Here is a 13,194-nt window from a genome sequence, read left to right as displayed (position 1 = left end):
TAGGCAGCATAAATGTAATATCAATGTAAATCATATGACGGCAGCTACTGTATACACTGGGCCTTGATTAGGCCTGTAGTATCACATATAGCATGTTCCATTCTCAGCATGCTCTCCATTCCTCCCTTCTCCATCATGAGAGGGATAATGTCAGTGTCGAGCATTGTACTGATTACCTTGTCAAAGGGGATCAGTCGCATCACTCCAGCCGACACAATGCTGCCCAGACCCATTAGCACTGGCCTTGGGTGTTTATGTACCTTCCTCTCACCACAAGAGCTGCCCGGACAAAAACACACTTCAGCTCATTCATTTCCCTCTCTTTTATCACATGTTGTCTCTTATCTCTTCTTCGTTTTTTTGGGATTCATGGGTGACTTTTGAAAAGCGCCAGTCGGGGGTTTTGTCCTTCGTTTCATTGAGCTCTTTACCATTCATCCGCAGAGCCAATCTTATGCAGAACATATTGAAGGGCATCATTACCTGGGAGCCTGTAGTTTTTGTTCACTCACCAAGGAAGACCAAGCTGAGGTATTAGAGAGGGAGAGATCAGGCTCAACCACACAGGGGAGCAGGACAAATGACACGCAAACAACAGCAAGTTTGGAACTGCAGGGCACAGTTGTGTTAATGCAGTTGATGGTATGTTAGGTGTGCCACAGAGTGCATGCTACATAGAGAGCCTACAAACCGTATGCTACAAAGAACAAATGCCTTAAGCTTTGAAAGACCAGAGACTCATCATATTACATGCATAATTCAGAGTTACGCTGGATAATAAATAACGTGATGAATAAGTCATGTGTGAGTCAGTGAGTGTGTGTGTGTGTGTGTGTGTGTGTGTGTGTGTGTGTGTGTGTGTGTGTGTGTGTGTGTGCGTGCGTGCGTGCGTGCGTGCGTGCGTGCGTGCGTGCGTGCGTGCGTGCGTGCGTGCGTGCGTGCGTGCGTGCGTGCGTGCGTCGGTGTGCTCTTTCATTATTTTGGTACAACCCGACAGATGCGTCAGCTAGGTGATTGATTCAATTGAATGATGGCAGAACCAGTCCAGACATGTCTGTTGTCTCTGCATATTCACACTGTTTGTCTGATAAAACAACATATTCCCAAAACTTGAAATTGTTTTCCATCATCCAACAAGCCATATCAAAAGGCTGTTTCAGAAGATGAATATAGATTTGTATATAAGCATAGGTAACCATATGGAGAGAGAGAGAGAGAGAGAGAGAGTGAGAGAGCAAGAGAGAGAGAGAGAGAGAGAGCGAGAGAGACAGCGAGAGAGTGAGAGAGAGAGCGAAAAAGAGCGAGGGAGAGAGAGAGAGAGAGAGAGGACACTCCAAATGCAGAATGAGGTGAAATAGAAGGAGCAAGTTATTTACAGCTAGGCCCAGCTTGTCTGTGAAGTCCCCTCTGCCTTGGACTCCTGTCCTATCCCTATTTAGCAGCATCGAATGGGCTGGCTGGGCTGAGAGAGTCACTCCAGGTTCACTGGCCTGACCCCTGCCTCAGCTGAGGCCATGGGCCTTCTACAGCACCGTGCCTGGCCTGCACGGCAGATGTGACTCTGCTATGGCCCAGCTGCACACGGTGTTAAAGGCCCACAACCCCCTGCCTCCCTGCCCATCTGCCAGAACCTAGAGTCCTGAATCAGAAAGGCGAGTCACACCAGACAGAAGCCCTGTACCAATGTTCTCCACCAAGTTGTTACAGTTGAAGACCATGGTCTAAAAATGTATGTTTTCAAAGATAAGACTATGACCCTCCAATTAAGCTACAATGTTCCATTGCCAATACTCCAAAGCCACGGTTTTGTTCAGAATTGACACCAAGATCAGCGTTATACTACAAAGATCTGATCATATGTTTGATGAGATCAAGCAAGGAAAATGTAACACATCTGGTCTAAATGGAGCGTGCAATAGTATCAAAATAGCCTTGCTGTCCTGATATGAATCTGACACCTGTAATGTGTTGAAATATTGTGTGTAAGAGCATCTCACAGTTGACTAATGTAACCCATATCTGAGTCTTCACCTATGTCCCTTTGCTTTTTTCACTTGTAATCGATGCCTCTCCTCACATGCTTTGATATAAAAACGTGTTATGTTTGTCACTCTGTATATGTTTCATTTATGAAGTTGTGTTAATATTAAAATGAGGTGTCTAATGTACGTATACTGTATGATAATGTGCCCAATGGAAGTCTGCATGTAGCACTCATTTCCATACGTCTCTCCTTGATCAAGTCAAAATCAATGATGACAACTCTTTACTTATTTCCCAAGCTGCCATCATTGATCAATGCATAATCAGAAATATCATTAGAGCCACAGACCGTGCCTGTTAGTCCTGTTACCGATGTTCATAATAACTTTCAAAATGCAAATGAACTCCAGGTAATCTATTGATGTCACTTCAATTTCATGTCTGTGCTCCAATTTAGCAGATCCTGACACGTTTGCACGCCTGGTGCTTCTGTACACAGGCTCATTTTACAGGGGGTTGAGAGCGGCCGCGCTGCGAGGAGAGGAGGGCTGAGGAGCGACATGCCATCTGTCTCTCCACCAGTTTATTAATCGCCTTGATAATGAAGCAGGCACAGGCAAAGCTCCCGAGGCTTCACGTTGGAGTTTTAGGAGGCAAAACAACTTTCCAAGTTTATTTCTCTGTGTAGCAATTATTGTCCTTCACACCCTTTCTTTGGTAGAGAGGAGGGTCAGACGACCTGATTCTAATTACCTGAATCGTCACTTCAAGCAGACTCTGTAATTTAAACTACATCACAATCCCCTTGTTAGCTCCAGAAGGCAGGGAGCTCTATAATTCCAGCGTATGTTTGGAGGACCTAGTGGGGGAATTTGCTTGCTTGTCTTGGCCTTAAAGTCAAAGACCCCATTAACAAGAAAACAGATCCAATAATCCAATGAGATTTGTCCAATCCGTGCAAATGATGCATAATTCCCCTTGTGAGAAGACCTATACCAATAAGTAACAAACTCATTTAGAATTTAAGACAAATTTAATATATATAAATATCATGAATATAGATACAGCATTTTCACACTTCCAGTATCATAAAATGAATGGATGAGTATAGTGTGTTACATATTAATGTATAATAATATAAAACCTTTAACAGGATATTTGGTGCTTGTTCAAAAATGTATTTGCCCACACTCAAAGGCTGATAGGAAGATGTAATACAAATGAATACGACAGACATCGCAATAACTTCCCGTTTGAGATAATGTTGAAGACATGCAGTCAGGTATAAAAAATACATAATTCCCCCCAAAAAATGTTCTCTAATGTCCTCTTAGAATGAGATAATTAAGTGTTACTATCAGGGAACCAGATCAGAGTAAGATAACAGGAGAATATACTATAGGTTGAATGCACACAAGTCAAATAAATGTCATGACATGTACTCTGTACTCTTTTGTCTTTCAATGGAGAATGTTAGTACACCAATAACAAAACCAAAACTGTAAATGGTTTTATTTTATTTGTTACTCAATAAATTATATAATATGAAGTGAACAAAGCTACGATTCTTATCCAGCTCTCCTTCAGAAAGAACAAGGCATTCTCCTGCATGTTCTATTAACCTTTGTGTTCGCCTGCACACTGGAAACATGAAGACCTTACCAGCACACGTCACATATGTCTCCTGCTAGTGGTAACTGCCTGCCAAGGTTGTGATGACACTGGGGCATTGTATAGCCTATATTTGAATGTGTACTATTGAGAGGCTTGTCAGCCCAAACATTTTAAAAGCTAACCTTTATTTGATAAAGCTCCAAATAACAGCTTACGGTTTTGGAATTGACCTCAAGCTCTTTTTAATACTTTTGAGTTATATGTTTTTGTCAGAAATCCAACATTCTCTATGTTAATAAGAGTTTATTTTCCTCCGTTTCCGCAGTAGACTTTATTGGAATTTTTAAGCACAACATGAAAATAGAGCATCAGTGAGTTATATATAAAATCTCATTTTAGTGTGATAGAAATTAAACACAAAAGATTGATGAATATGAGACGGGAGATGAAAAAACACTGAATGTTTGTTTGTGTCTTTATGTCCAGAGCTTTTGATTCCTTCCATAACACCACAACACATAAAAACTTAACAAGATGGAAACAAGTCGTTTCAAAAAGCCTTTCAAGCTAACAAGAGAACATTGGTGAATGTTTAATTAATCAGCAGTGAACAAAAAAAAAGAAATAACAAAAGCCACCAACTTCCAGTTTTATATTGCATTCCCATTGGCAAATTCCAGTCTCTGCAGTCAACTAGCACTTTGCTTTTCACCCCACTACTAGCAATTCCCCTCACTTCACTGTCAAAACTCATGGATAAATACAATGAGCATTTCAATTGAGAACAGCACACTACAGTTAATTCGGAAGCCATTCAGACCCAATGACTTTTTCATATTTTGTTACATTACAGCCTTATTCTAAAAATGATTAAATATTTTTTTTCCATCATCAATCTACACACAATACCCCATAATGACAAAGCGAAAACAGGTTCCTAGAATTTTTTGCAAATATATTAAAAACAGAAAAAACATATTTACATACGTTTTCAGACCCTTTGCTATGAGACTCGAAATTGAGCTCAGGTAAATCCTGTTTCCATTGATCATCCTTGAGGTGTTTCGAGAACTTGATTTGAGTCCACCTGTGGTGAATTCAATTGATTGGTCATGATTTGGAAAGGCACACACCTGTCTATTTAAGGTTCCAGAGTTGACAGTCCATGTCAGATCAAAAACCAAGCCATGAGGTCGATGGAATTGTCCATAGAGCTCCCAGACATGATTGTGTTGAGGCACAGATCAAAGGAAGGGTATTAAAAAAATAGCACAGTCGCCTCCATCATTCTTCAATGGAATAAGTTTGGAACCACCAAGACTCTTCCTAGAGCTGGCCGCCTGGCCAAATTGAGCAATCGGGGGAGAAGAGCCTTGGTTCGGAATGGTCACTCTGACAGAGCTCCAGAGTTCCTCTGTAGAGATGGGAGAACCTTCCAGAAGGACAACCATCTCTGCAGCACTCCACCAATCAGGCCTTTGGAAAATGACAGCCCATTTGGAGTTTTCCAAAAGGCACCTAAAGGATTCTCAGACCATGAGAAACAAGATTCTCTGGTCTGATGAAACCAAGATTGAACACTTTGACCTGAATGACAAGCGCCACGTCTGGAGGAAACCTGGCACCATCCCTATGGTGAAGCATGGTGGTGGCAGCATCATGCTGTGGGGATGTTTTTCAGAGGCAGGGACTGGGAGACTAGTCAGGATTGAAGGAAATATTAACCAAGCAAAGTACAGAAAGATTCTTCAGGAAAACCTGCTCCAGAGTGCTCAGGACCTCAGACTGGAGCGAAGTTTCACCTTCCAACAAGACAATGACCCTAAGCACACAGCCAGTTCAATGCAGGAGTGGCTTCGGGACAAGTCTCTGAATGTCCTTGAGTGGCACAGCCAGAGCCCGGACTTGAACCCGATCTAACATCTCTGGAGAGACCTGAAAAGAGCTGTGCAGCGATGCTCCCCATCTAACCTGACAGAGCTTGAGAGGATCTGCAGAGAAGAATGGGAGAAACTCCCCAAATACAGGTGTGCCAAGCTTGTAGCATCATAGCCAAGAAGACTTGAGGCTGTAATCGCTGCCAAAGGAGGTTCCACAAAGTACAGAATAAAGGGTCTGAATACCTATATAAATGTGATATTTCTGGGGGGTTTTATTTATAAATTTGCTAAACTTTATAAAAACTTGTTTTTGCTTTGTCATTATAGGTTATTGTGTGTAGATTGACGAGGGGAAAACATCTATTTAATACAACTTTTGACTGGTACTCTATATGGTATCCCCTTGCAGGAATTGGTACTACTCAACGCTGAGGACCATATTTAATATGACAACATGGAATTCATGATGGTAAACCGTAATTGAAAAGTCAGGCAAAAATCTGTTCTATGTTTGTATTATAATGACGTCCAATGTTGTCATCACTATACATCCCAAAAAAATAGCTTATTAAATATCACAATAGTTACCTAAATACCCTACAATTACACATAAAGATTATATTCTCAAATGATGTAGAGATGAGTTTGTATGCCTGCAGAAAGAGAAGTGAAGGCCTTCACTTGACTTACCCACTTGAGACATCTCTGGGACAGAGGCCCGGTAGGGGCCTTCAACGAACTGTGGCGGATTGTCGTTGATATCTTGCACTTTTATGATGAACTCCGAGGGCGGTTCCAGGGGTTGATCGGTGTCTCTGTTAGTGACTTGTGCTGTAAGAGTGTACTCTGCCTTCTCCTCTCTGTCCAGTCTCTTCATGGCATGAATATCTCCCGTAATCTCATTGATGGCAAAGATGGTACCCGCCCCTTCGCCAGCCAGGACATACTTTATTGGTGTGCTGCCAACATCCAAATCTGTGTGTAGCTGAAAAAAAGGAATGAATTGGTAAGTTTCACAATGTATTCTTAAATCATTGGCGTAATCTTTAAGTTAACTGATAAGAGTTTTATGAATGTTGAAAACCAATGTTGGCGCAACTGGCGTAGTCATAAACATTTTTCTTTGTATATATTGATAACTGAGGCCCACTGAGAACAAAACCTATGGTCAACTGATACACAATAGAAAGTGGGTCATGTCTGCTTTATTATCTTATCATGAAGCACAGTATACAAATAATAATGCCAGCACACATTAGTGCGAAAAATACTCTATGGCCAGAGGTTTTTGTTCTAACCAACATCAAACACTTTCATTGCCTATATGTACAGTGGTGTAAAGTACTTAAGTAAAAATACTTTAAAGTACTACTTAAGTAATTTTGGGGGGTATCTGTACTTTACCTTACTATTTATATTTTTGACAACTTTTAGTTTTACTCCACTATATTCCGAAAGAAAATATGTACTTTGTACTCCATACATTTTACCTGACCCCCAAAAGTACTATTTACATTTTGAATGCTTAGCAGGATAAGAAAATTATCTAATTCACACACTTATCAAGAGAACATATCTGGCCATCCCTACTGCATCTGATCTGGAGGACTCACTAAACACAAATGCTTTGTTTGTAAATTATGTCTGAGTGTTGGAGTGTGTCCCTGGCTATCCGTACATTAAAAAAAACAAGAAGATTGTGCATTCTGGTTTGATGTAAATTTTAGATATTACATTTACTTTTGATACTTACGTTTATTTAAAAAGTAAGACTTTTACTCAATATTTTACTGGGTGACGTTCACTTTTACTTGAGTCATTTTCTATTAAAGTATCTTTACTTTTACTCAAGTATGAGATTTGGGTACTTTTTCTACCACTGCCTATGTATAGAGTCACCTGTCAAGGTCTTTGACACTGCCGTCTGGCAAGCGAGCACACATTGTGTGAACATTAGCGGATTCAAGTACAGACAACCCTTTTCATGTTTCAAACGACTAAAGAGATTTCATAAGGAATAAGATGATAACAGAAATGGAGCTCCAAGGTAAGAGACAGTTTTTTTTTTCAAATGAGGAGCGGATATGGCTGGTTTTATTCTATCCTTATATTAGGAACTTGATCCCAAAGGTAAGTGACTAAGGATTGCAGGGGGGATGGGATCATAAAGTAGAACATTTGAAAATTGGACAATGTTCAGCATCGGTCTGAAACATGGCCAGAAGCGGTGCTCTTTCTAATTTGTATTTTTGTAAAGATCTTGCACCAGAACATCCTATTCAGCAACTTCCATTTCATTTTCTGCCCTGAAATTTGCCAGAGGTATTCCTTTGAGACCATGTTTGGGGACAGAGTAACACGGTAAAATGTGTGTACAAAAATCCAGACCTCTATAAAGCCTCCATGATTGTTTTATAAACCCGTTTTATGCATATACTGTCTCAAAGGTGCTGTTCACAGACACTGACAAAGCACATTCACTTAAATTGTCACACCTTGCACTTTTGTTTTCCTAATTGTGCCATCGTTTCACATGAAAGATGTGGCTCATTAACACAACAGCTTCACATCATTCCACCCACTACAAAACCCTTAAATGAGCCCAAATGAATGTCTGTCAGTTTACTTGTAGGCTATCTCTATGTATGTTTGTGTGTTTGTGTGTGTGTGTGTGTGTGTGTGTGTGTGTGTGTGTGTGTGTGTGTGTGTGTGTGTGTGTGTGTGTGTGTGTGTGTGTGTGTGTGTGTGCGTGCGTGCGTGCGTGCGTGCGTGCGTGCAAGTGTGTGTGCTTGTCTGTGTTAAAATACAAAGCTGGCAAAGAAAAATCATACACGGTATGAAGTCTTCCTTGCACAATTTGATCAATTATACTAATCATGGAACAAAAATAAATATCAGTCGCCCCCCCATCATATGAATACATGTATGTATAGTAAGCAGTGAGAAACCTACTCTCACCAGAATGTTTCTAGATACAGTGCAAACTGTCCAGTGTAAATGGTGCCTCTTTCCCTCTCATAGATGATCTTTACGCCACAATGCACAAGTGATCATCAGAGAGGAGAATTAAAGAAAAGGGGCTGACAAGGCTGTCTATCATTATCCAAGTTAGCAAGGCAACAAAACTGCACCGGCAAACAATGACATTCTGGGAACACTTAACCTTAACCGTTTTGTGTTCATTACAAACTGTACTGTCCACGTTTGCAATTGCAACGATAACGTTATATGGTACAGACACTCAACCACTCAAACCCTCAAACTGCACTTAAGACCAAGTCTGCACTAAATAAGCATAAGTAGATTAACGAGTGGAAAATAACCCAATAGCAATGTTACAACCGCAGCCTTGCATGATAATGAAAACTGCTCACATATCCGGACTTCCCATCGCGCATCTATTTATCTATGTTTATTAGAAACCCCTCTGCATGTAAGAACTCAGACATCACGCTTATTGGCCTGCATTATAGTTCACTGCTTCATTATGAATCCCAATGCACAATGAGGGGAATCATACCCTCTTCCCACTGTACCCCCAATCACTGCCACATGGGGCTGCTTTTACTGTCAAGCTCAGGAGAAAATATGTCACTCCATACTCAAGATGAGCTTTTATAGCAATCGGAGGAACAATAGTGCATCCTAATGAGGAACATCTCATTCCCCTCGGCCTCAGGCTCCACACTTAAGTGTGGCGTTAAGCCCTACATGGCAAATTAATGATTTTGCTCCTTGTCAGGGCAAGTGGTGGAAAAGGCATGTACTGCTCCTCTCTGCAGGGAGAGGGAGTATGAGGGAGAGGGGGCCCTGTCACCCTGTAAGACTGGGTGTCAGCTGGCGTCTAGCATGTCAGAGCAGTTCCCCATCTGAATCTCATCGCAAGGCTCAATTAGGCAGGGTTTCTTTGTGCTGTTCGCCCCGGAAGCTTAAATCCTTATATGCTGATTTGTGTGGGGAAATTCATCCAAAAGTACTTGCTTTTTTTCCCTAAAAATGAGGATGTGGGCTATCTGTGTGTGGGTAGCCAACTGATACAGTTGAAGGTGGAAGTTTAAATACACTTAGGATGGAGTCATTAAAATCCGTTTTTCAACCACTGCACAATTTTCTTGTTAACAAACTATAGTTTTGGCAAGTCGGTGAGGACATCTACTTTTCCAACAATTGTTTACAGACAGATTACTTCACTAATAATTCACTGTATCACAATTCCAGTGGGTCAGAAGTTTACATACACTAAGTTGACTGTGCCTTTAAACAGCTTGGAAAATGCCAGAAAAATTATGTCATGACTTTAGAAGCTTCTGAGAGGCTAATTTACATTATTTGAATCAATTGAAGGTGTACCTGTGGATGTATTTCAAGGCCTACCTTCAAACTCAGTGCCTCTTTGTTTTTCCAAATGCCTGAAGGTACCACGTTCATCTGTACAAACAATAGTATGCAAGTATAAACACCATGGGACCACGCAGCCGTCATACCGCTCAGGAAGGAGACGCGTTCTGTCTCCTAGAGATGAACGTACTTTGGTGCGAAAAGTGCAAATCAATCCCATAACAACAGCATAGGACCTTGTGAAGATGCTGGAGGAAACAGGTAAAAAAGTATCTATATCCACAGTAAAACAAGTCCTATATCGACATAACCTGAAAGGCCGCTCAGCAAGGAAGAAACCCCTATTCCAAAACCGCGTAAAAAAGCCAGACTACGGTTTGCAACTGCACATGGGGACAAAGATCGTAGTTTTTGGAAAAATGTCCTCTGGTCTGATGAAACAAAAATAGAACTGTTTGGCCATAATGACCATCGCTATGTTTGGAGGAAAAAGGGGGATGCTTGCAGCCGAAGAACACCATCCCAACCGTGAAGCACGGGGCTGGCAGCATCATGTTGTGGGGGTGCTTTGCTGCAGGAGGGACTGGTGCAATTCACAAAATAGATGGCATCATGAGGGAGGGAAAATATGTCGATATATTGAAGCAACATCTAAAGACATCAGTCAGGAAGTTAAAGCTTGGTCGCAAATGTGTCTTCCAAATGGACAATGACCCCAAGAATACTTCCAAAGTTGTGGCAAAATGGCTTAAGGACAACAAAGTCAAGGTATTGGAGTGGCCATCACAAAGCCCTGACCAAAATCCTACAGAACATTTGTGGGCAGAACTGAAAAAGTGTGTGCGAGCAAGGAGGCTTACAAACCTGACTCAGTTACACCAGCTCTGTCAGGAGGAATGGGCCAAAATTCACCCAACTTTTTGTGGGAAGCTTGTGGAAGGCTACCCAAAATGTTTGAACAAAGTTAAACAATTTAAAGACAATGCTACCAAACACTAATTGAGTGTATGTAAACGTCTGTGTCACGTTCGTCATAAGGAGTAGACCTAGATGCAGCGGGGTATGTTCCTATCCTTTATTTTGGAATAGAAAACTTTAAAGAACAAAACGAACAAACAAAACGTGAAGCTAGAAAAAGTGCTCACAGGCAACTATACATAGACAAGATCCCACAAAGCACAAAGGGGAAATGGCTGCCTAAATATGATCCTGTTATGGTTCCCAATCAGAGGCAGCTGTTTATCGTTGTCTCTGATTGGGAACCATAACAGGACAAAATAGACATATAAACACCTAGATGACCCACCCTAGTCACACCCCGACCTATCCAACATAGAGAATAATTAGCTCTCTATGGTCAGGGCGTGACAGTCTGACCCCCTGGGAATGTGATAAAATAAATAAAAGCTGAAATAAATCATTCTCTCTACTATAATTCTGACATTTCACATTCTTAAAATAAGGTGGTGATTCTAACTGACCTAAGACAGGGAATGTTTACTAGGATTAAAGGTCAGGAGTTGTGAAAATGAGTTTAAATGTATTTGGCTAAGGTGTATGTAAACTTCCGACTACAACTGTATGCAACGCAACATGTGAGCACGTGTGAACAGACTGAAAACATGTTTACAGCTGGTATGATAATGAGAATGAGTATTTCCTAGTTGAATTACTATTTACTAGTTCTCATATGATCGGATCATATGAGTACTATGCAGCCGTCTTCATCAACCTGGCCAAGGCTTTTGACTCTGTCAATCACCGCATTCTTATCGGCAGACTCAATAGCCTTGGCTTCTCAAATGACTGCCTCGCCTGGTTCACCAACTACTTCTCAGATAGAGTTCAGTGTGTCAAATCGGAGGGCCTGTTGTTTGGACCTCTGGCAGTCTCTATGGGGGTGCCACAGGGTTCAATTCTCGGGCCGACTCCTTTCTCTGTATATATCAATGATGTCGCTCTTGCTGCTGGTGATTCTCTGATCCACCTCTACGCAGACGACACCATTCTGTATACATCTGGCCCTTCTTTAGACACTGTGCTAACAAAGCTCCAAACGAGCTTCAACGCCATACAACACTCCTTCTGTGGCCTCCAACTGCTTTTAAATGCTAGTAAAACTAAGTGCATGTTCTTCAACCGATTGCTGCTCGCACCCGCCCGCCAGACTAGCATCACTACTCTGGACGGTTCTGACCTAGAATATGTGGACAACTACAAATACCTAGGTGTCTGGTTAGACTGTTAACTCTCCTTCCAGACTCACATTAAGCATCTCCAATCCAAAATTAGATCTAGAATCGGATTCCTATTTCGCGACAAAGCCTCCTTCACTCATGCTGCCAAACATACCCTCGTAAAACTGACTATCCTACCGATCCTTGACTTCGGCGATGTCATTTACAAAATAGCCCCCAACACTCTACTCCACAAACTGGATGTAGTCTATCACAGTGCCATCCATTTTGTCTCATATGATCGGATCACAATCAGATAAAGGGTCAGATACGATGTCCACATTGCTCATTGCATCATATGTATATAAAGTATATTCCACTTTACCTTAAGGCTACACTAAGGAATTACTTAATGTAGTTACTTGATTCTGAGCTAAAAGTCTAGCAATTTATATAGACACTTTTTCATTAGGAAGATTTAATTTGTTAATTACACCTACATGAATAATCTGTAATTCTAAATATTGCAATAACATTTGGAATTTAAGGAACAGATGGCTCGATGCATGATATATGATACACTTAGCTATTCTTGGGGACAATTTTCCCTGCAGTCCATCCCATGAAAGTACCATTTTAATCAAATCTGACAAAAATGTCCTCAGTGAGAACCACACTACTCCACCAATGAGAGGTACAATAATTACAGTCAGATCCACTGTCTTGAATGGTGCAACCACTCAATGCAGAACCCTATGGAGGAAGACAAGATGAAGAAATGGCGGCCATTGTGTTATTGTTGAGCCAGACTATTGTTTCACAAGATTAATTCAAAGGCAAAAAGATCACAGAGCAAATGACTCGGCTACCTTTAGTCTAAGAGGCCAATGCAATTAGATGTGCTCATCCATGAAAATATGTTGTTTGTGAGTGAGTGTGTGTGTGTGTGTGTGTGTGTGTGTGTGTGTGTGTGTGTGTGTGTGTGTGTGTGTGTGTGTGTGTGTGTGTGTGTGTGTGTGTGTGTGTGTGTGTGTGTGTGTGTGTGTGTGTGTGTGTGTGTGCGGGTGTGGTGTGTGAGGAGGGTGTAATGTGTATGTGTGTGTGTGTGCGTGCGTGTGTGCGGGTGTGTGCGTGAGGAATTTGTAGTGTGTGTGTGTGTGTGTGTCCGTGCGTGCGTGTGTCCATGTGTGTGTGTTTGTGAG

The 13,194-nt window shown here is 41.4% G+C and overlaps 1 protein-coding gene across 4 annotated transcripts in view; it reads right to left on the bottom strand.

Annotated features, from left to right (window-relative positions):
* The window catches only part of LOC139576197 (cadherin-8-like), a 74,343-nt gene that overhangs the window by 37,047 nt on the left and 24,102 nt on the right, over positions 1-13,194 (bottom strand). For all 4 annotated transcript variants that reach the window (XM_071401965.1, XM_071401964.1, XM_071401961.1 and 1 more), the window contains exon 3: positions 6,168-6,462. In XM_071401965.1, the coding sequence (XP_071258066.1) occupies positions 6,168-6,462 (295 nt within the window). The remainder of the gene's footprint in view (positions 1-6,167; positions 6,463-13,194) is intronic.

The sequence above is a fragment of the Salvelinus alpinus genome, chromosome 5 (genome assembly GCF_045679555.1).
Source record: "Salvelinus alpinus chromosome 5, SLU_Salpinus.1, whole genome shotgun sequence".
In the NCBI taxonomy this organism is placed as follows: domain Eukaryota; kingdom Metazoa; phylum Chordata; class Actinopteri; order Salmoniformes; family Salmonidae; genus Salvelinus; species Salvelinus alpinus.
Note: the sequence above shows the minus strand (reverse complement) of the source record. Positions and strands in the feature narration are given on the sequence as shown.